The sequence below is a fragment of the Gymnoscopelus microlampas genome (assembly GCF_963454915.1).
Source record: "Gymnoscopelus microlampas genome assembly, chromosome: 16".
In the NCBI taxonomy this organism is placed as follows: Eukaryota; Metazoa; Chordata; class Actinopteri; order Myctophiformes; family Myctophidae; genus Gymnoscopelus; species Gymnoscopelus microlampas.
In genome coordinates this window covers 49,247,645-49,272,656 of record NC_139953.1, presented here as the reverse complement: position 1 = coordinate 49,272,656, position 25,012 = coordinate 49,247,645, and the positions used below count along the sequence as shown (strand labels likewise).

The following is a 25,012-nucleotide window of genomic DNA, read 5'->3' as shown; positions in this document are numbered from 1 at the left end:
CTACTCCAGGCTCTAGAGACAAAATGTGCGTCTTAAATACCTCATAATTAACACATTACCTGCCAACAACGGTTATACTCGTTGTTGGAAAAATACCCTGTTATCTGCCCAACAACGAGTATAACCGTTTTTCAAAATATATATATATATATTTTTTTATAGCAGATCTACTGCTATAAAAAATGAATTGTATACAGTCACTGCATCGTGACAGTGGTGAGTAACATTGTTTATAAGAAAACGAACGTCAGGAAAATAACTTATTTGGTGCGGTTGGTGCGGATCTATAAATAGGATGATATAATTATCGCGAGTGGATGGCGGATGGATAATGAACTTGTAAACGCGGAATGAAATCAAGCTCATTTTTTTCAATTTATCCACACAGAACCAGAGATATCGTGATCCAAAGATTTCTAGCTCCATTCACTCCTTGGTTAACTTATTACTTTAAAATCCTGTATCTCAGCTCCTGTGTACTTTTTTTTACCATGTTATTTTGGGTGAAACATGCTATTTTCAATTGGCTGCAATTATGGAACGGATTACCGCAATCGGATTATTTTTTTCCACGATTCTACGAGACTCCTGTGTGTGTGTAATGAGGGGATCACCGTGAGGACGGTGATCACGGAAAATATTTTGTGACTACTTAAAAAATGTTTTTTTAACATTGCAAGTAATGCTGGCAGTGGGGGAAGTAAAAAAAAAAAAACCCTCTGGCGGGGAATGTGTTAAACAACCACTCCAACTTCTGGCCATCATCTTCCCAGAGTAGCTCAGGTTTTAGTTTTTGCATTACATCAAATGAAGGAACGTTCAGATGGTCATACAGAGTACAATAAAACATAACATGGAATTCAAGGATGTACATTTACTGACCTTCCTTAGATGGAGCCAGAAGCCAGAAGCCAGTGGTGGAAAAAGTACTCGCATCCTTTACTTAAGTAAAAGTATCAATACTGCAGTGTAGAAATACTCTGTTACCAGTAAAGAAAAAAAGTCCGGTAATCAAAATTGACTTGAGTTAAAGTGAAAAGGTGTTGGCATCAAAATGTACTTAAAGTACCAAAAGTAAAAGTATGCATTGTGCAGAATGTCCCATTTCACAAGTTCATAATGTATACAAATCTTTTGAAAATACTAGCAGATCTACAAGCTCACAATATGTCGTAAACACCTCTGCCAGAAGCAGAGGTCTGTGTTTTCAATGAGTCTGATCAATGAGTCTGATCACATGAATTGAATCAAGCAACTCAAATCCATTTGGGCCTTTTCTAAATGTATGTGTGTGTGTGTGTGTGTGTGTGTGTGTGTGTGTGTGTGTGTGTGTGTGTGTGTGTGTGTGTGTGTGTGTGTTCTAGATTCAGAGATCAGTGTGTTTTTATCATCATCATCATCATCATCATCATCATCATCATCAGAGAGCTGGGTGGAGTCATGTAGAAGACACTACTGCGTCGCCATGACGACCACGCCCACCTCCCTCACGTCATCTGGTGAGTCACTGGTGATTGGACCGTTGTGCTGTCAGTAACCGTAAATTAACCCGTTAAGACCTGGAACGCGTCTGTGTCACTTTTAGATTTGAGCTAAAAAGCATTATTTTACACTTTGTCTATTCAATCTGCTATTTTTGAAAAATCAAGAAAATGTGTGTAAATCTTTGAATATATATTGTTTAAAGCGAACATTTGTAACTCAAATCTTTGCTTCTAGGGGGTCCCTGGAACAAAAATTTTGAGATGGAGGTCGGCGGCCAAATACATATCATTTTGGGGGTCCTTGACATGAAACAGTTTGAGATCCACTGATATAGCTCATCTCAGAATGTGTTGTACCAGGGACCCCCAGAAGCAAAGATTTGAGTTACAAATGTTCGCTTTAAAACAATATATGTTAAAAGATTTGCACACATTTTCACGATTTTTCAAAAAAAGCAGCGCTACGAGCTTGTAGATCTGCTATTTTTGAATAGCCAAAGTGTAAACTAATGCTTTTCAGCTCAAATGAAAAGGTGACACCGATGCGTTCCAGGTCTTAATGGGTTAAATCGGCCTCAGGTCTAAATGGCTTAACTCTTTAACACGTTCCCTGCCATGGATGGAGATCTGCGTCATTTGGTGTTATCAGTGATTATGCTAGAGGGCGCCCTTCCCCAACCTGTGAATGATCCTATTGACTGCGAGAGAAAGAATGGACGAAAATGATCTCACCCCCCCCCCCCCCCAAAATCACTGTTGTGTTTTTGATGAAAACGAGCCGTATTCAACCTCCGATCACAACAGAACAGACCATGGTGGTTACTAGTGATGTGCAGGAACCCAACCCGCCTCAACCCGCCCTGCTATAATTCTGTAAAATCATGAAGGTTAGAAAATAATCTTCAAGTAGATCACACACAACATACTTGGTGTTGCATGCCATAAATAGCAGATCCATAAGCTCACAACACGTCCTATTTGTGACGCGTTGTGAGCTTGTAGATCTGCTATTTATTGTGCACGACACCACGTCACACAACTAGTATAGCTGAGGCCAACACTCGGGTGTCGGGTTACATTCAGCGGGTCGTGGAGCCGCATTCTACAGCTGATCTTTATGATAGATCACTATGGATGGATGCTTTGTAGTTTGGAGATCATTTTGACTAGCAAGAATATGTGGCTAATATTGAGCCACTTGTTGGGGTAGAGGAGGTGGTGGATCATATTTTTATGTTTTTTATTTCAGTGTTTTAAATGTTGTTTTAATGTGTCTCTATGTCTTCAGTGATGGCCGATCTTCTAGAGAAGCTGGTGGATCATCTGTCCAGCTCTGAAACTCAACACTTCTTCCCTCCTCCTCAGCACAAAGGTCAGTGATCGTGTGCCCCGTATTGGATTCATGTACACTGTAGGACGCGGACAAGAAAAAGAAGAAAAAAAATAATGTGTTGGATGTAAACAAATCCAATTTGACTGTGTATGTGTTGTGCATGACACGTGTTACGTGTGTTAAAGACTTTGTATCAAGAGATCCAGTAGAACTAAGACAAGTAATTTTTTCGCTTGGTTGCGAGTGGGTGTCGCGCTCCGAAAATAGCTGATCTACAAACTAACTACTAACTAACTACTTGTAGATCGGCTATTTTTGCTAGCCAGTCTACCAGGCAATTACGACACCATCACAGCACCGGCAAAATACATTTTGACTAAAATCTTATGTTTAGTTGTATAGTAATGTGTGTGTGTGTGTGTGTGTGTGTGTGTGTGTGTGTGTGTGTGTGTGTGTGTGTGTGTGTGTGTGTGTGTGTGTGTGTGTGTGTGTGTGTGTGTGTGTGTGTGTGTGTGTGTGTGTGTGTGTGTGTGTGTGTTTTACAGCTGAAGAGAAGAGTGTTCACAGTGTCGTTCTGTCTGCTGTTCAGCAGCTGGGAGTCAACCTTTGTGTCAGGTATGTGAGACAGACAGTTGTCAGGTATGTGAGACAGACAGCTTGTCAGGTATGTGAGACAGACAGCTTGTCAGGTATGTGAGACAGACAGCTTGTCAGGTATGTGAGACAGACAGCTTGTCAGGTATGTGAGACAGACAGCGTGTCAGGTATGTGAGACAGACAGTTGTCAGGTATGTGAGACAGACAGCGTGTCAGGTATGTGAGACAGACAGCGTGTCAGGTATGTGAGACAGACAGCTTGTCAGGTATGTGAGACAGACAGCTTGTCAGGTCTGTGAGACAGACAGCCGTCAGGTATGTGAGACAGACAGCTTGTCAGGTATGTGAGACAGACAGCCGTCAGGTATGTGAGACAGACAGCTTGTCAGGTATGTGAGACAGACAGTTGTCAGGTGTGTGAGACAGACAGCTTGTCAGGTATGTGAGACAGACAGCTTGTCAGGTATGTGAGACAGACAGCTTGTCAGGTATGTGAGACAGACAGCTTGTCAGGTATGTGAGACAGACAGCTGTCAGGTATGTGAGACAGACAGCTTGTCAGGTATGTGAGACAGACAGCCGTCAGGTATGTGAGACAGACAGCTTGTCAGGTATGTGAGACAGACAGCTGTCAGGTATGTGAGACAGACAGCCGTCAGGTATGTGAGACAGACAGCTTGTCAGGTATGTGAGACAGACAGCTTGTCAGGTATGTGAGACAGACAGCCGTCAGGTATGTGAGACAGACAGCTGTCAGGTATGTGAGACAGACAGCTTGTCAGGTATGTGAGACAGACAGCTTGTCAGGTATGTGAGACAGACAGCTTGTCAGGTATGTGAGACAGACAGCTTTTCTCAGAAAAAATAGCAGTTCTAAATAGCAGAGCTTGTAGATCTGCTAAATAGCAGATCTACAAGCTCACAACGCCTCTCGCTGCGAGGCGTTGTAAGCTTGTAGATCGGCTTTTTTGGCAAAGAGTTAAAGGTGTAGAGGGAAAAGAAGAGCAGCAAAAGTTTATCTGAAACATAATTTCATACAACGTAGAGGGGGTCCCTGCTTCATCTCTCTCTCAGCTAGGGGGTCCTTGGCCTGAAAACATTGAAGACCCCTGTTGTAGAGTGAAATAAGAGCGTTCCACATGCACTCTTCACAGGTCTGTTTTATCTAGTATAAAGGGTTTACTTAAAGTGGTATTGAATTTGTTGCTCAACAAAACAAGTAAACAAAACAAGCATGTAAGAATCTATGTCTCATTACAGCAACGATAAATACAATTTTAAATGTGAAAAAAAAGGAAAAACATAATGTTTTCTATAGCTACAGGGAGCCACAAGGGAGGGCTAAAGAGTCACATGTGGCTCCAGAGCCTGCAGGTTGCAGACCCCTGTCTTAGTGCCAACACTTCACATTTCACTTGTTTAACCCATTCAATCGGGGAACACATCTGTCTGTGTCATTTTAAGATTTATTTGGCTATTAAAAAAATAGCAGATACACAAGCTTGTAGATCTGCTAAATATTGTTTTAAATCGCGGAATATTTGGGCAAATCTTTGAATACATATATTTTTTAAAGCAAACATTTGTAAAGTATGTTGTTCCAGGGACCCCCTCCCCTCATAGATCGCTATATGAGCTTGTAGATCTGCTATTTTTGAATAGCCAAAGCATAGAATAATAGTTGTAGCTCAAATCTAAAATGACACAGAGGCGTTCGCGGTCTTAACGGGTTAATCTGTATCCTGTGTAAGTACTCTCTCCTGATTGGATAAAATTGGTATCCGGACTTGAAAATGTATTTTTCTGCTCACTAAAGAGCTGGAGAGACGGGAAGACTACTATCAGAATATAGAGCTATTTAACACTTTCAATTTGTTTTATTTCTGTGTGTGTGTGTGTGTGTGTGTGTGTGTGTGTGTGTGTGTGTGTGTGTGTGTGTGTGTGTGTGTGTGTGTGTGTGTGTGTGTGTGTGTGTGTGTGTGTGTGTGCACAGGTACGGCAGGTACCTGCGGCTGCTGTCCGAGGACGCTGAACGTGGCCTCAGTCTGCTGCTCAAACACTGTCACCTGTTCCTGTCCTCACAACGCTACAACACCAGTATCCTACCATCACACACGCGCACACACACACACACACACACACACACACACACACACACACACACACACACACACACCACCAAGGCTGTCAGTTCTCCTCTACAGTATAATCCCATTCAAAGTTCAGTTCTTTATTATTTTTAATATCCGAATATATTCTAATATTTTATATAATATATAATTATATAAAATAATGTATAGTAGTACAATAATAAACACAACATGTGCACACATACAGTTGCTCTATTAACCCATTAAGACCTGAGGCCGCGTCTAAAAAAAATCAAAATCCTAACAATTTTTCGGAAAAAAATATTAAAAAATATTTTTCACAATTTTTCAAAAATAGCAGATCTACAAGCTCATAGCGCGGCACTCGGTGCCGCGCTATGAGCTTGTATATCTGCTATTTTTGAATAGCCAAAGACATCTAAAGTGACACAGATGCGTTCCAGGTATCAATGGGTTAACACATCGGGTGCCAAACACGGTCTGAACCGTCTTTGGTGTCTTTTTGTTTTTTACGTTTTTTTTTCCACACGGGAGGGGCTGGAGCAGCCCTGGGATCACCCGTGGTGATTCTGAGAAGGATAGGCCAGATGGATCATCGTGTCAAAAAACATGGCTCCCATCCGATTCCGTTCTATTTCCTTCTCTAAAACCACTATAACTCTGAAACTTTTTTACGCTGGGGAAAACGACTCATTTTGTATGCACGATCGCTCCGCCATTGTTACTCGCGTGAGAGATGTTATCGTTCCAGGCGTTAGCCAGCACCATCGGTCAAAATGGAGGCATGCTTGTTTTCTCATGGAATACACGTTGTGGAGTCTACAGCTTAAACAGCGCTGCACAGCTCAACACCGAACGTAATCTGTTATTATAAAATGCTGGCACCCGATGTGTTAACAGGCCTAACAAGATAGTGAAACCAACTATATTAGTTAAGGGTTATGGCTTTAATTTATGTTCATTTTCACACACACGCACACACACACACACAGGCGCGCAATGCTGTGTTGTGCACAACACAGGCACATTGGGTGGTTTTCTGTGTGCTAACTTTCTATATGCAGGGTGCATGCACATAGAAAAAACAAATGTAAACTACATTTGAATGTCAACTTTAGCATTCAAATGTTATCTTTTTTCACATTTCCGAATAGTGAAATAATATGAGACGTTTGTCTATAAACACAATTGACACAAGGGATTGACTCTCACTTCTGCTGATTATAGGAAAATTAGAACCACAGAGATTTGTTGAGAATTTGGAGTGGGGGGGCACGGTGGCGCAATCGGTAGCGCTGTCGCCTCACAGCTAGAAGGTCCTGGGTTCGATTCCCCCCAGGGGCGCTGGACTCCGCGTCATCAGTGCCCATACCCTAGGCGGGGGGTTGGTGAAAAGGGCCTTTCTGTGTGGACTTTGCATGTTCTTCCTGTGTCCCCTAGGGCAGTGGTTCTCAAACTTTTTCTTGTCAAGGACCCCCAAAATGATATGTATTTGGCCGCGGACCCCCATCTAAAAATATTTTGTTCCAGGGACCCCCCAGAAGCAAAGATTTGAGTTACAAATGTTTGCTTTAAAAAATATATATTCAAAGATTTGGACAAATTTTCACGATTTTTTCAAAAATTGCAGATCTACAAGCTCATAGCGCGGCACTCGGTGCCGCGCTATGAGCTTGTATATCTGCTATTTTTGAATAGCCAAATTATAAAAGGTCATAATTATTCTGATGCTGTATTTACACATTTTGCTGGGTACCCCCTGGAACACCCTCAAGTACCCCTGGGGGTCCCCGGACCCCACTTTGAGAACCAATGCCCTAGGGTAGGTATGCCCTCACAAAAACATGCAGTAATCCTGGTCTCTATACCGCCTCCCCCTGGTCAGCCGGGGCGCCTGACGGAGGGGAAAGGAACTGGTTGGAATAACGTACTGCTATGTAATGAAGCATAAGCCCAGTTCTGGGCTCTCCCTAGGCTGGCAGAGGGAGTGTAGCGCTTACACAGGCAATTGGCACTGGGTGGAAAAAATGGGGTTAAAAAACTCGTGGGATAAAAAATTAAATTAAAAAAAAAGAAACAAAAAGAAACGTATGGACCAAGCCCCTCCCACCACGCTTCCTTGACTCCTCCTCCTCGTCCAGATGCGTATCCGGGTCATGATTGGCTGGTCTCCACCGTGTTCATCATGATGGAAGGACATGTGGAGCGATGTCTGCGCGTGCTCCTCAACCTCTGCTCTCTGCTGCCCTCTGCCTTCATCTGGCCAGCCAGAGTACTGCACTCTGTGAGTACTAATGTTCAAAATGCGGCAGCCAGAGTTTTAACTAAAACTAAGATGAGAGAACATATTACTCCAGTTTTAGCATCACTACATTGGCTCCCGGTTGTTTTTAGGATTGATTTTAAAATTCTTTTACTTGTTTATAAAGCTCTCAATGGTCTGGCACCTTCCTACCTCTATGGCTTCCTCCCTAAATACGTTCCTAACCGTCCCCTCAGGTCTTCTAGTGCAGGCCTACTCCAAGTGCCTGAAATGTCATATAAAAAACACGGTGAAGCAGCATTCTGCTTCTACGGCCCGACGGCTTGGAATAAACTCCCATTACACCTAAGACAGACACCCTCTGTGGACAGTTTTAAAGCACCATTACACCTAAGACAGACACCCTCTGTGGACAGTTTTAAAGCACCATTACACCTAAGACAGACACCCTCTGTGGACAGTTTTAAAGCACAGCTCAAGACATATTTCTTCACTCTTGCTTTTAGTTGATTTTTTTTCTCTTCTAAATCTCTGTGTTGTTATTCATGTCTTTACTGTTTTGCTCACTGCCTCACTGCCTGTTATGTATTGTTTTAGCCATTCATTTTTATGCCAGTGTTTTTTGCCACTGTTTTATTGTGTATTTTATACATTGTTTTTTGGTTTTGTTTATTTTGGTTTTGTTCTGTAAAGCACTTTGCGCTGCATTTATGTCATGAAAGGTGCTATATAAATAAAGTTTATTATTATTATTATTATTATTAATGCCCTATGGACTCTATTTCTCACTATTTTTACTATTTGTACAAATACATGTTTATCAGATCTATAAGCTCACTGTGTTTCAGGTCCATGTTCCCGCAGAAGTGGGCGGCGCCGGGATGTCTCCGGTGTACTGGTGCTCCGCCCACTATGTGGAGCTGATCCTGAAAGCTGAGCTGCCATTGGTCCACAGCGCCTTCAGAATGTCTGGCTACACCCCCTCACAGGTAACACACACGCACATGCACACACACACACACACACACACACACACACACACACACACACACACACACACACACACACACACACACACACACACACACACACACTCAATCAATCATTGTTCATCAGTGGTGAAAAAAGTACAATTTTGTGTTATTTTAACCCATTGAGACCTGAAGCCGATTCTACATGTCTCCTAAATCTCAACAGTTTTCTGAAAAACATATGTTTCTATATCAGTGGTGCTCAAACTTTTTCATGTCAAGGACCCCCAAAATTATATGTATTTGGCCGCGGACCCCCATCAGGAATACAAAGCTTGTAGTTTCTATTAGCTTGGATTCTCCATCGATGATGTCACTGGTAGACGGGTTTCTGAACTGTCTACAGCCCTCCTCTGAGACACAGACTGAGTAGAAGAAAATGCTACCATTTTATCATGAGCATTAGTGAGGATCTAGTATATGAAGATAGGTTGAACAATGGGTGAAGTCTTCCTTTAAGTAAAAGTATCAACGCTGCAATGTAGAAATACTCTGTAACAAGGACAAGTCCGGAATCAAAAATGTACTTGAGTAAAAGTACAAAGGTATTGGCATCAAAATGTACTTAAAGTACCAAAAGTAAAAGTACTCATTATGCAGAATGTCCCATTTCAAATGTTCAAATGAAAATAGCAGATCTACAAAAAAAGAGTTACAGTAGGGCTATCCAGTGGCGGGCGGTGCATTTTATACCCAGGCCTTCAATAGACGCGCTGCGCGTGCATGTTCATACGCGTTCATCGAAAAAAATCGCGCGTGGGGGGTCTTTCGCGGGTGTGTTACTATTTTTTGATAGTTGAATTCGGTTAATTCGGTACAAAACATTTACTCCATTAAGTGTAGATGTCAGAGGTTTTTCAGAAATTACATTATATATTACAGGATTCAACAGGCTTTGTCACATATCCCCCAGACAAGCTGCTGGGAGTGGACCACACACACACACACACACACACACACACACACACACACACACACACACTGCGCGCACACACACACACACACACACACACACACACACACACACACAGCTCAGCGCACAGCCAGGGCCTCAAAGCATTTAAAATAAATAATCGCATTATTAAGAGTGTTAAACTACTGTATGCCAGCTTTAAAATCACTTGGATTGGATACTGTCAAAAGGCTTTTTTTATGATTGGTACTTTATTTACTTTTCTAAGACAAACATACAAAATATGTAGGCTACTTTCAGCATCATGAAAACATAATGAGACAAAAACATACAATACGCATCGCACCACAGCACTTCATCAATAGCAACATTACTGACAATCATAATGAGACAAGACATACGTCCACCAAAACAAAGTATGTGAGCTTTAACAAGTTGTTTCACTAAACAGTGCATGTCGCACCCAAAACAGTTTCATTCAAGAAACGTCAAACGTGATGATAAAGACACATAACTATTCACTGAAAATAAAATAAAGAAAACAAATAATTTGCAACATAGGCTATTTGCCTTTTTTCTTGTTAATACCTAACACAGGCTATTTAATATTAACGAAATAAAATGCGAAATATTCATACACATTTAATAAAAAATAGAATGCACTGTATGCCTACTCACCAAAGACTGATTATTTGAACACAAAATCCATCCTCCTTTCTTTCCTCAAGAAGACTTCAATGACTCTGTTGTACAGTCTATCTGTGCGTTTCAGTTCCACCAATAAGTCCTTTTCTATTGAGATGGAGGCTAATGCTGAAAGCCGAGTCTGTCCAGTAGCATTTCTGGAATACGTTTTGATTCGCTTCAAGGCCGAGAATGACCGCTCGACAGAAGCCGTGGACACAGGGATAGTCACTGCCACACATGCCAATTTGTAAAGTTGCCCCATGTCCTCATTCAGATTTTTCTGCTTTAGGAAATCAAGGAGATCAGTGGGACTTTTACCTTCAAAATCAGTCATAGCATACATTACAGTCAGTTCTGTTTTTAGCTTGGATAAATCGAAAAGTGTTCCGTGACTCTCTGTTAAGCTGGAGAAGGCTGTTTGCGGGATTTTTTTCCGGTAGGTCTGAAAGTGCTGGGCGTCCAGGAGGGAGAGAAACATTAGTTTTTCGTGGTCTTTAAACCTGTTTCGTATCTGGCAAAGAAGGCTGTCCAGAATATTGCTGTGGAGTTGTTGGTAGTGTGTGCGAGGGTCTCCTTGTGCTCTGCGTGGTGAACTTGAGATGCGCTCTGTGTCATCGTAGATTTGACTGAACCGGCCCCTCTCTCGCTCAATTGTGTCACAAAACTCGTTCACCCTTTTGAGGCAGAATTGTACATCCAATGTTTGTTTCTGTAGAATTCCAAAAAGCACATCCGAATAATTAAAAATCCCATTAAATGTTTCAAGCAAAAAACAAAACTCAAAATTATCCAAACGTGCATTAAATCCTTCAGCCTTAAGCACAGTATCCCCATCATATTCTTCATGATCTTCCAGTATGTGGTTAAACAGCTCCTTTAGGGCATCTCTCTTCTCATAGACTGCATTTACCAATCTCGATGTATATTGCCACCTTGTTGGTGCAACATTAGGAAGATGACGCTTGCAGATGTCATCCAGCAATTGCGTGCGCTTAGGGGATCTTGAGAAAAATGCTGCAAGGCCATTGAGGTTGGCAAAGAACACCTTGCATTCTCTAAGCTTTGAGGCTCCTTGAGTCAGTACTAAATTTAGTCGATGTGCATAGCAGTGAATGAATAAGGCCATAGGTGCCCTCTCCTTAACTTTAGCCTGCACCCCATTTAGTCCAGATGCCATGACCGATAAAGGATAATTCCTTTTAACAGGTCGTTCATGAAAGTCCTTGCGGGCTTGTTTCCAATGAGAACCTGTGAGCAATTAGGGGTTAAGAGTCTTGCTCAGGGACAAATTTCATTTCATCGACACATATGCTGACCTGGCCTGGAATCGAACCTGGGGCAACCAGGGCCTCTGGCTCCCTAGGCGGGCTCACTAACCATTCAGCTATGGCCGCCCCATATGGCCGCTGCACCATCATAACACTGTGCCACAACTTTATCCAGAGACTACATTCATTTTCCTCCAAGAAACGGAAAATAAGAGCAGCTATGTCACCAGCTCGCTTGCCGCTTGTCACGTCTTCAAATCGGAGAAATCGCTCCTTGACACCTGTGTCGTTTTGTATTTTGCCTGACGTCCCAGTGAACACTTTGTTAGTGGACAGGTGATATTGCAAATCTGTGTCTCTTTCAGAAAGAAAAGAAAGAAGCTCCACGTAGTTTCCTTTGTTTGTGGACTCAGCACTTTCATCGTGTCCCCTAAATGAAAGCTCCTGTTTACCCAAAAACATGACAGTACCAATCAGGCTTTTTAATATTTCTCTATTTTTCTTCACCTTTTCATTGTGCAGCTCCGTTGCCCTGCGCCTTGCGCTTGTTCGTTGAGCTGTAGATCCACTCGGGTGTCCCCAAAAGTTTTCAAAAGCACCATTGCTTGTAAGTGCCCAGCCGTGCTTTGGTGTCTCGTTGCTGCCTTGGTTAGACAACTCAAGTTTGCAAAGCCAGTGTGGCTCCAAACACCAAATCGATCACTTGCAAATAATAGGCATTCCCAGCAGTACAGTTTACAGTGCCGCTCGGAGCCTGTGAGCCATTGGTACCGCTCGTAGTTTGCGATTTGGAAGTGGCGGACAAACCCCTTTCCCGGCTGTGACAGGCTTGCTATCGTCGGGGTCGAGCGACCTCTCCTTACAATGTCTAACTTTTCTTGAAAGGTTCGTCTTGAGAACGGCGTTGTAATTATATCTGCGACCAAATCGATATCTTCTCCTCCTTCCGCCATTGTGGTTTGAAAAAAAAAAAGCTTAGAAGTACGCGAAATAGCTCGTTTTTCAAATTCAAATTGTCTTCAGTTTCCTTGTTTTCCCAACTCTCCTGTCTGCCGTCTGCATAAACCTGCCCATGTAGGACCCGCCTCTCAATATCGCGTAAGCCAATGAAAAGACGTGAACGTTCTACGCCTGCTAGCTGGCTCCTGTTTAACACTGGAGCCAGCCAGCAGGCGGACGATAGGCAACTCGTAAGCTGATTGGTTAACGCCAGAATATCATTTCCATTCACTTTAACCTACAAGTGCCCGCACTGTTGATTCTGAAGGCCTGAGGGCAGATTTTAGACCCCTGGCAACACATGATGGATTAATATGATTGGATAAAAACTCTAACATAAAGTCCAGCCCTCAAAATCTCAACCTGAGGCTGGAAGCAGTGCAACCAAGAGGAAAGCTATGAAATGAACGAAGAGTATAACTCTGGGGAATAATTTAATACATATTTGTGGAAAAATATATAAAAATAAAATGTATATTCTGATTATGTTTAGGCCAGCAGAGAAGGCCTTGCTGGCCCTGACAGCCCACCACTGGGGCTATCATGGTTGACAATGAATTGTCATATATACAAATAACTGTGCTATTTGTGTGTGTGTGTGTGTGTGTGTGTGTGTGTGTGTGTGTGTGTGTGTGTGTGTGTGTGTGTGTGTGTGTGTGTGTGTGTGTGTGTGTGTGTGTGTGTGTGTGTGTGTGTGTGTGTGTGTGTGTGTGTGTGTGTAGATGTGTATCCAGTGGTTGGACCAGTGCTTCTGGAACTTCCTGGACTGGCCTGAGATCTGCCAGTACGTTGTCATGGTGACGCTGATGGGGACGGACTACCAGGTGTACATGTGTGTGTCCCTCCTCAGACACCTGCAGCCAGACATCCTCCAACGATCACAGATGAGCCAGCTGCAGGTCTACCTCAAGGTGAGAGCCGTGATCCACGCCTGCCTTGTTTAACCCATTAAGACCTGAAGCCGATTCTACATGTCTCCTAAATCCCAACAGTTTTCTAAAAAAACTTATGTTTCTATATCAGTGGTGCTCAATCTTTTTCATGTCAAGGACCCCCAAAATTATATGTATTTGGCCGCGGACCCCCATCAAAATATGTTGTTCCAGGGACCCCCCAGAAGCAAATATTTGAGTTACAAATGTTCGCTTTGAAAATATATATATTCAAAGATTTGCACACATTTTCACGATTTTTCAAAAATAGCCCAAAGTGTAAAATAATGCTTTTTAGCTCAAATCTAAAAATGACACAGTTCCAGGTCTTAATGGGTTAAATCTACATCACCTCAACACACAATAGAGATGCGCGGATCTCGTTTTTAACCGCGGGTGAAAAAATGTGGGAATTACATCAATGATATCAATCTATAGGCCTATTATAGCTTTTAAAAAGCACGAAATCTCGCCGTGCGTGTGTTTGCAGTATTTTAATATTACGTCATTTTACATCAGGCACAGATTAGCCGTCTACTGCACGTTGCTTTACCGGCAAGGGGTCTTTGTACCGGCTGGCAGCCAGTGTTGCCATATTTTGCGAGATAAATAAGCAGCAAGGTCTATGAAAACAAGCCCAAGACAAGCGCCAAATTACCCCAAAAGTCGCTTATAAGACGCAGACATGGCAACAAAGCAAGTTAAAGGCGAAAGTAAAATAAATGAAGCTTCAAGCTCCGTCTTGTTGTTACCATAGATATGGATTGTATACTAGACCCTCCAGAAAAACGCGGGCAAAAATCCTTTATTATGCGGGCTAAAACTCTTGATTATGCGGGCTAAAACTCTTGATTATGCGGGCTAAAACTCTTGATTATGCGGGCTAAAACTCTTGATTATGCGGGCTAAAACTCTTGATTATGCGGGCTAAAACTCTTGATTATGCGGGCTAAAACTCTTGATTATGCGGGCTAAAACTCTTGATTATGCGGGCTAAAACTCTTGATTATGCGGGCTAAAATCCTTGATTATGCGGGCTAAAACTCTTGATTATGCGGGCTAAAACTCTTGATTATGCGAGCTAAAACTCTTGATTATGCGGGCTAAAACTCTTGATTATGCGGGCTAAAACTCTTGATTATGCGGGCTAAAACTCTTGATTATGCAGGCTAAAACTCTTGATTATGCGGGCTAAAACTCTTGATTATGCGGGCTAAAACTCTTGATTATGCGGGCTAAAACTCTTGATTATGCAGGCTAAAACTCTTGATTATGCGGGCTAAAACTCTTGATTATGCGGGCTAAAACTCTTGATTATGCGGGCTAAAACTCTTGATTATGCAGGCTAAAACTCTTGATTATGCGGGCTAAAACTCTTGATTATGCAGGCTAAAACTCTTGATTATGCGGGCTAAAACTCTTGATTATGCAGGCTAAAACTCTTGATTATGCAGGCTAAAACTCTTGATTAAGCGGGCTAAAATCCTTGATTTTGCGACGAAATATGCGTTTTTTTTTTGCAATTTTATGCGGTGAAATTGCGGAAAGTTGCGAAATATGCAGAAAGTTGTGAAATATGCGATATGTGAAAAGTTGCGAAAAATGCGAAATATGTTAAAAGTTGCGAAAAATGCGAAATATGCGATGCGAATCGCATATTATGCGATGCGCGCATTATGCGATACGATGCGCATATTATGCGATGCAGCCTTTTTGAAAAAACGTTACCCCTGCATAATTATGCGCCATTTTGCTGATTATGCGGTAAATTCTGCGATCGCATAACCGCATTTTTCTTTTCTATACAGTCACTACATCGCCACAGACAGTGGTGAGTAACATTGTTGAAAACTAACGTCAGGAAAATAATAATAATGTGATGCGGTCGGTGCAAATCTGGAAATAGGATGGTATAATTAACCACGGCTGGATGGCGGGTGGATAATGAACATGTATATGCGGATTCGGGTGACGATAAACCCTATCCGCACATCTCTAACGCACATGCATCACTCTCACACACACACACACACACACACACACACACACACACACACACACACACACACACACACACACAGACACACACACACACACACACACACACACAGACACACGCACAACCATCACTCACACACACACACACACACACACACACACACACACACACACACACACACACACACACACACACACACACACACACACACACCCACACAAACATCACTCACTGGCACACTCACATGCACGCACGTGCACACGCTCTCTCACACACACACACACACACACACACACACACACACACACACACACACACACACACACACACACACACACACACACACACACACACACACACACACACACATTTTAATTCTTTATTTGAATCCACAAATCAGTTGGGTGCACAGACATTTTGAGGGGCAGGTGCTCAAGTAAATTATACTTTTTTTTGTTTACTTGGTCTGCTCTTTTTTCCCTCTACACCTATACCTCTTTGCCAAAAATAGCCGATCTACAAGCCCACAACGCCTCGCAGCGCGAGGCGTTGTGGGCTTTTTTTTTTGGCTAAAGTTCTCCTCAGAAAAGGGATGCTAGGTTTCGAGTGGTTATGGTAAAAAGAAAAATCATATCACATAAAGAATTGGCGGACCCCCTGTAGTAACTCTGAGGACCCCCTAGGGGTCCCGGACCCCCTGTTGAAGACCCCTGCTGTAAACTGGAGAAAAAAACATGTTTTTCTTTTTTTTTTCCAAAAGGGCACTTCTGGTCAAGAGGGCAAAGGGCAGGTGCTCTAGCACTACCTAGAGTCTATCTGTGCACGTCCCTGCCACAAATTACAATTCATTTACAGGGAGACAAATATAACGGGGTTGATATTTCATGGTCCCTAAGGATACACATGACACCTCCTCCTCCACACAGACACACAGCCTAGAACAGCTGAAACAGAGCAATATTTTGCAAGTTGCTTGGCTTTGCTTTTTGTAATGCCAGTGATTGCTAGGCCACTCGTGGTCAGCTTATATACATGGCCCAGGCTTCCAAATATGAGTACAGAGAATGTGCATCTGTACCCAAGGTTTGTTCCAGGGACCCCCCAGAAGCAAAGATTTGAGTTAAAAATGTTCGCTTTAGAAATATATATATTCAAAGATTTGCACATATTTTCACGATTTTTCAAAAATAGCAGATCTACAAGCTCGTAGCGCGGCACTCGGTGCCGCGCTATGAGCTTGTATATCTGCTATTTTTGAATAGCCCAAAGTGTAAAATAATGCTTTTTAGCTCAAATCTAAAAATGTTCCCAGTAGCGGTTGGTACTTAGAATGCTTATCTTGGAAAGCCTGGTTCATGTATAGGTCAAAGACACAGCCCACCTCCAGAATCAGAGCCTCCTTGTGGCAGGTGTCAACAAAAACAACATCAGGGGTATTTGGGATGTTAGCAAAGACATCACAAGTTAAACCAATCTGGTGACACTCTTGACTGTTTGTACATTGCTGCACTGGATGGCATACATTCTTTGACTGCATCGGACACTATGTCGACAATGCGGTCGTGGCGAGCAATGTACACATTTTTATAAGCACTACATCCATTGGTGATGTGTGCAATGGATTCCAGGTGTTGTTCAGAATCATGATGGGTTTATACAGAGTGGACTATGGATGTCAAGATACCAGATTGACAGATTGTACTTGGTTGGTAATACTTGCATTCTTGCTTTGATGGTGAATTTTAACACATCCTCCCCAATTACAGCATTTTTGTACATCGTATGTGAAACAGAATGATCAGCGGAATCAACACAGGCCAACTTTCCCTGCAGTCGAAGTCCGCGCCAGTGTTGTTTGGCCTCAGTCTGTTTCATATGAAGCAGAACCCTTCTACCTGTGTCTTCCTGTAGTCTAATGTCTCCTCCCTGGTGAGAGAGAGTATCCTCCACTACCACACTGTAGTCTAATGTCTCTCTGGTGAGAGAGAGTAGCCTCCACTACCACACTGTAGTCTAATGTCTCTCTGGTGAGAGAGAGTATCCTCCACTACCACACTGTAGTCTAATGTCTCTCTGGTGAGAGAGAGTATCCTCCACTACCACACTGTAGTCTAATGTCTCCTCTCTGGTGAGAGAGAGTATCCTCCACTACCACACTGTAGTCTAGTGTCTCTCTGGTGAGAGAGAGTATCCTCCACTACCACACTGTAGTCTAGTGTCTCCTCTCTGGTGAGAGAGAGTATCCTCCACTACCACACTGTAGTCTAATGTCTCTCTGGTGAGAGAGAGTATCCTCCACTACCACACTGTAGTCTAATGTCTCCTCTCTGGTGAGAGAGAGTATCCTCCACTACCACACTGTAGTCTAATGTCTCCTCTCTGGTGAGAGAGAGTATCCTCCACTACCACACTGTAGTCTAATGTCTCTCTGGTGAGAGAGTATCCTCCACTACCACACTGTAGTCTAGTGTCTCTCTGGTGAGAGAGAGTAGCCTCCACTACCACACTGTAGTCTAATGTCTCTCTGGTGAGAGAGAGTATCCTCCACTACCACACTGTAGTCTAATGTCTCTCTGGTGAGAGAGTATCCTCCACTACCACACTGTAGTCTAATGTCTCTCTGGTGAGAGAGAGTATCCTCCACTACCACACTGTAGTCTAATGTCTCTCTGGTGAGAGAGAGTAGCCTCCACTACCACACTGTAGTCTAATGTCTCTCTGGTGAGAGAGAGTATCCTCCACTACCACACTGTAGTCTAATGTCTCTCTGGTGAGAGAGAGTATCCTCCACTACCACACTGTAGTCTAGTGTCTCTCTGGTGAGAGAGAGTATCCTCCACTACCACACTGTAGTCTAATGTCTCTCTGGTGAGAGAGAGTATCCTCCACTACCACACTGTAGTCTAATGTCTCTCTGGTGAGAGAGTATCCTCCACTACCACACTGTAGTCTAGTGTCTCTCTGGTGAGAGAGAGTAGCCTCCACTACCACACTGTAGTCTAGTGTCTCTCTGGTGAGAGAGAGTAGCCTCCACTACCACACTGTAGTCTAATGTCTCTCTGGTGAGAGAGAGTATCCTCCACTACCACACTGTAGTCTAATGTCTCTCTGGTGAGAGAGTATCCTCCACTACCACACTGTAGTCTAATGTCTCTCTGGTGAGAGAGAGTATCCTCCACTACCACACTGTAGTCTAATGTCTCTCTGGTGAGAGAGAGTAGCCTCCACTACCACACTGTAGTCTAATGTCTCTCTGGTGAGAGAGAGTAGCCTCCACTACCACACTGTAGTCTAATGTCTCTCTGGTGAGAGAGAGTATCCTCCACTACCACACTGTAGTCTAATGTCTCTCTGGTGAGAGAGAGTATCCTCCACTACCACACTGTAGTCTAGTGTCTCTCTGGTGAGAGAGAGTATCCTCCACTACCACACTGTAGTCTAATGTCTCTCTGGTGAGAGAGAGTATCCTCCACTACCACACTGTAGTCTAATGTCTCCTCTCTGGTGAGAGAGAGTATCCTCCACTACCACACTGTAGTCTAGTGTCTCCTCTCTGGTGAGAGAGAGTATCCTCCACTACCACACTGTAGTCTAATGTCTCCTCTCTGGTGAGAGAGAGTATCCTCCACTACCACACTGTAGTCTAATGTCTCTCTGGTGAGAGAGAGTATCCTCCACTACCACACTGTAGTCTAATGTCTCCTCTCTGGTGAGAGAGAGTATCCTCCACTACCACACTGTAGTCTAATGTCTCTCTGGTGAGAGAGTATCCTCCACTACCACACTGTAGTCTAATGTCTCTCTGGTGAGAGAGAGTATCCTCCACTACCACACTGTAGTCTAATGTCTCTCTGGTGAGAGAGAGTAGCCTCCACTACCACACTGTAGTCTAATGTCTCTCTGGTGAGAGAGAGTATCCTCCACTACCACACTGTAGTCTAATGTCTCCTCTCTGGTGAGAGAGAGTATCCTCCACTACCACACTGTAGTCTAATGTCTCTCTGGTGAGAGAGAGTATCCTCCACTACCACACTGTAGTCTAATGTCTCTCTGGTGAGAGAGAGTATCCTCCACTACCACACTGTAGTCTAGTGTCTCTCTGGTGAGAGAGAGTATCCTCCACTACCACACTGTAGTCTAATGTCTCTCTGGTGAGAGAGAGTATCCTCCACTACCACACTGTAGTCTAATGTCTCCCTGGTGAGAGAGAGTATCCTCCACTACCACACTGTAGTCTAATGTCTCTCTGGTGAGAGAGAGTATCCTCCACTACCACACTGTAGTCTAATGTCTCCTCTCTGGTGAGAGAGAGTATCCTCCACTACCACACTGTAGTCTAGTGTCTCCTCTCTGGTGAGAGAGAGTAGCCTCCACTACCACACTGTAGTCTAATGTCTCTCTGGTGAGAGAGAGTATCCTCCACTACCACACTGTAGTCTAATGTCTCCTCTCTGGTGAGAGAGAGTATCCTCCACTACCACACTGTAGTCTAATGTCTCCTCTCTGGTGAGAGAGAGTAGCCTCCACTACCACACTGTAGTCTAATGTCTCTCTGGTGAGAGAGAGTATCCTCCACTACCACACTGTAGTCTAATGTCTCTCTGGTGAGAGAGAGTATCCTCCACTACCACACTGTAGTCTAATGTCTCTCTGGTGAGAGAGAGTATCCTCCACTACCACACTGTAGTCTAATGTCTCCTCTCTGGTGAGAGAGAGTATCCTCCACTACCACACTGTAGTCTAATGTCTCCTCTCTGGTGAGAGAGAGTATCCTCCACTACCACACTATAGTGTAATGTCTCTCTGGTGAGAGAGAGTATCCTCCACTACCACACTGTAGTCTAATGTCTCCTCTCTGGTGAGAGAGAGTAGCCTCCACTACCACACTATAGTCTAGTGTCTCTCTGGTGAGAGAGAGTATCCTCCACTACCACACTGTAGTCTAATGTCTCCTCTCTGGTGAGAGAGAGTAGCCTCCACTACCACACTGTAGTCTAATGTCTCTCTGGTGAGAGAGAGTATCCTCCACTACCACACTGTAGTCTAGTGTCTCTCTGGTGAGAGAGAGTATCCTCCACTACCACACTGTAGTCTAATGTCTCCTCTCTGGTGAGAGAGAGTATCCTCCACTACCACACTGTAGTCTAATGTCTCCTCTCTGGTGAGAGAGAGTAGCCTCCACTACCACACTGTAGTCTAATGTCTCTCTGGTGAGAGAGAGTATCCTCCACTACCACACTGTAGTCTAATGTCTCTCTGGTGAGAGAGAGTATCCTCCACTACCACACTGTAGTCTAATGTCTCCTCTCTGGTGAGAGAGAGTATCCTCCACTACCACACTGTAGTCTAATGTCTCCTCTCTGGTGAGAGAGAGTATCCTCCACTACCACACTGTAGTCTAATGTCTCCTCTCTGGTGAGAGAGAGTATCCTCCACTACCACACTGTAGTCTAATGTCTCCTCTCTGGTGAGAGAGAGTATCCTCCACTACCACACTGTAGTCTAATGTCTCCTCTCTGGTGAGAGAGAGTATCCTCCACTACCACACTGTAGTCTAATGTCTCTCTGGTGAGAGAGAGTAGCCTCCACTACCACACTGTAGTCTAATGTCTCCTCTCTGGTGAGAGAGAGTAGCCTCCACTACCACACTATAGTCTAGTGTCTCTCTGGTGAGAGAGAGTATCCTCCACTACCACACTGTAGTCTAATGTCTCCTCTCTGGTGAGAGAGAGTATCCTCCACTACCACACTGTAGTCTAATGTCTCCTCTCTGGTGAGAGAGTATCCTCCACTACCACACTGTAGTCTAATGTCTCTCTGGTGAGAGAGAGTATCCTCCACTACCACACTGTAGTCTAGTGTCTCCTCTCTGGTGAGAGAGAGTATCCTCCACTACCACACTGTAGTCTAATGTCTCTCTGGTGAGAGAGAGTATCCTCCACTACCACACTGTAGTCTAATGTCTCTCTGGTGAGAGAGAGTATCCTCCACTACCACACTGTAGTCTAATGTCTCTCTGGTGAGAGAGAGTATCCTCCACTACCACACTGTAGTCTAATGTCTCTCTGGTGAGAGAGAGTATCCTCCACTACCACACTGTAGTCTAATGTCTCTCTGGTGAGAGAGAGTATCCTCCACTACCACACTGTAGTCTAATGTCTCTCTGGTGAGAGAGAGTATCCTCCACTACCACACTGTAGTCTAATGTCTCTCTGGTGAGAGAGAGTATCCTCCACTACCACACTGTAGTCTAATGTCTCCTCTCTGGTGAGAGAGAGTATCCTCCACTACCACACTGTAGTCTAATGTCTCCTCTCTGGTGAGAGAGAGTATCCTCCACTACCACACTGTAGTCTAATGTCTCCTCTCTGGTGAGAGAGAGTATCCTCCACTACCACACTATAGTCTAGTGTCTCTCTGGTGAGAGAGAGTATCCTCCACTACCACACTGTAGTCTAATGTCTCTCTGGTGAGAGAGAGTATCCTCCACTACCACACTGTAGTCTAATGTCTCCTCTCTGGTGAGAGAGAGTATCCTCCACTACCACACTGTAGTCTAATGTCTCTCTGGTGAGAGAGAGTATCCTCCACTACCACACTGTAGTCTAATGTCTCTCTGGTGAGAGAGTATCCTCCACTACCACACTGTAGTCTAATGTCTCTCTGGTGAGAGAGAGTATCCTCCACTACCACACTGTAGTCTAATGTCTCTCTGGTGAGAGAGAGTATCCTCCACTACCACACTGTAGTCTAGTGTCTCTCTGGTGAGAGAGAGTATCCTCCACTACCACACTGTAGTCTAGTGTCTCCTCTCTGGTGAGAGAGAGTATCCTCCACTACCACACTGTAGTCTAATGTCTCTCTGGTGAGAGAGAGTATCCTCCACTACCACACTGTAGTCTAGTGTCTCCTCTCTGGTGAGAGAGAGTATCCTCCACTACCACACTGTAGTCTAATGTCTCTCTGGTGAGAGAGAGTATCCTCCACTACCACACTGTAGTCTAATGTCTCTCTGGTGAGAGAGAGTATCCTCCACACTGGGGTCTGTAATTAGTCCATCAGAGATGAGCACTTCGTGTTGTTTTTTTCCCATTTTAGCTGGACTCCTGTCCAGTGGCAGAGGTCATTGAGATCTGGCCAATCAGACCAGACCCCAAAGCCCTTGTCTCGTGAGTCCAGTTTTCCAGAGTCTTTCCTCCTGAACCCTAGGAAATTATTCTGGTCTGGGGGGGAGCTTCCTCCTGCGTTAAGTCCAGTAGGAGTGAAGCCCTGGCCATTTCTCTGACAGTGCCATCATCATTATTGAGCATGTGGAGTAGGTGGGTCAGCCTCGTTGCTGCATAGATCCACTCTACATTTGGGACCCCTAGCCCATTGGTTCTCAAAGTGGGGTCCGGGGACCCCCAGGGGTACTTGAGGGGGTTCCAGGGGGTCCCCAGCTAAATGATGGATAGGAACCAAATGGACCCTTATGGGTCTGTAACTCTGAGAGTGTACAAATGGAACCAAATGGACCCTAACGGGTCCATTTGGTTCCATTTGTACACTCTCAGAGTTAAATTAACATTGATTTTACAATATGAATTGGGGTCCCAGCGATATAAATGCCATTACATGGGGGTCCGTAGCCTAATGCATGTTAAACTGGGGGTCCTTGAAATTAAAATGGTTGAGAATCACTGCTAGAGCCGTAAAAATCGTCTCTTATGGGGGTCCCTGGCTTATATTTTCAAATGGGGGTCCGTGGGCTAATAAGTGTCAATTTGGGGGTCCTTGGCATGAAAAAGTTTGAGAACCACTGCCCCAGCCCCCCTTCGCCATATGAAAGGAAGAGTATGTCTCGTGTGGAGTGTGTGTGTTTAGGCCAACCCATTTTCTGGCCAGCTGGACAGTTCTATTCGTCATGTCTCTCAGTGCCTTTTTGTGGGATGTGTACATTGGCAAATAGATGTAGGATCTTTGCCACCAGGGCCACTTCTCTCACAGCCTGGAGTTTCATGACTATAGGGAGGGAGGGGGGACAGATCCATCAGGTTGAGGCCATGGTGAAACTCTTTAGTGAGCTCCTCAACGTGTTCCGCCCACTCGCCAGCGATGTTGAACTTATGGCCCAGGTATGGGTAGGTCTCATTACGGGAATACACCCTGATGGGTTGGCCCATTATTAGACACACACACACACACACACACACACACACACACACACACACACACATACACACACGCACGCGCGTACACGCTCTCACACACACACACACACACACACACACACACACACACACACACACACACACACACACACACACACACATACACACACACTCACACTCACACTCACACACACACAGTATCAGATCGCTGATTCGCTGATGTCATGAGTATATATGGGCATTACCCTTTTTGTGCCCATATATGGAGCTGACTGATTTGTTTGCAGTTGATGCAACTTGAGGTTAGACAACACACTCCATATTTGGGCGTAGCTGCATTTGGGAACTTCTTATCACATTTACTGCCAATCCCGAGATATCTCGGGACATTAAATCCACCCGTTACCCGCTGATACCGAGATATCTCAGGATCGTCTTTTTATGTGGTTTGATAACGAAAAAAAAAAAAATTGGTACCATCCTTGATTTTTTTTTTCCCATGACGCTTCCGACCCATCCTATGAGAAAATGTCCCAACAACCGTTTCCGGTTCGTTTTTTATCTTAAAAAAACAGTTTTTCCCTGGTTTTGGCTAAAGATCATGGTTTTCACACGGTTTAAAAAACGAATGGTAAGCTCCGGTTGTATTTTCTTTTCTTTGATCGACGAACGGTTATCCTCTTTGTGTTTAAAAACGATCTGATAGCCGATCGGAGGCTAAGCTAATCTAAGATGGCCGGTGGGGAAGGCCGGAAATCACGTCACAGCCAAACGGATATGACGTTTGCAGCCTGTTTTAGCCGCTGATATCACAGAAGAAGAAGAAAGAAAAGCCTAAACATTATGAGGGCTCGTACGTCCGTCGTTGCTGTTTATAAACACCACCCGATCGCGGATTTTAATGGATATAAAATGTTTGTGAACGGTTCAAAAGGCTATAAAACTCAAATCGCTGGCAGTGGGTGAGTACCTTATGAATAAGCTCTGGCGGTGAATGTGTTATAAGGAGTCAGAGGTCCCTCCCATTGGCCAATTTTAATATAAGGATGTCCTGTGTTGTTGTTGTTCCATGTTTCCCCTCTAGGAGGAGCCAATCCGGGGATTCCGGGTCGGTGACTACTTGGAATACATGCAGACGCTGGAGCGAAGATACCGGGATATGGTTCTAACGGACATGGAGAATATCACCAAACCACTGGCGTAGAAACACTTAATCGGTCATCATATCAGTATCACCAATATCAA

The 25,012-nt window shown here is 44.0% G+C and overlaps 1 protein-coding gene across 1 annotated transcript in view; it reads left to right on the top strand.

Moving 5' to 3' along the window:
• Positions 1 to 25,012, top strand: part of tbc1d32 (TBC1 domain family, member 32) — a 92,549-nt gene extending 67,537 nt beyond the window's left edge. Inside the window, exons 27-34 of the mRNA XM_084082278.1 lie at positions 1,365 to 1,499; positions 2,773 to 2,856; positions 3,363 to 3,432; positions 5,408 to 5,511; positions 7,667 to 7,809; positions 8,637 to 8,777; positions 13,409 to 13,597; positions 24,852 to 25,012. Of these exons, the coding sequence (XP_083938404.1) occupies positions 1,365 to 1,499; positions 2,773 to 2,856; positions 3,363 to 3,432; positions 5,408 to 5,511; positions 7,667 to 7,809; positions 8,637 to 8,777; positions 13,409 to 13,597; positions 24,852 to 24,971 (986 nt within the window). The 3' untranslated portion in view covers positions 24,972 to 25,012. The remainder of the gene's footprint in view (positions 1 to 1,364; positions 1,500 to 2,772; positions 2,857 to 3,362; positions 3,433 to 5,407; positions 5,512 to 7,666; positions 7,810 to 8,636; positions 8,778 to 13,408; positions 13,598 to 24,851) is intronic.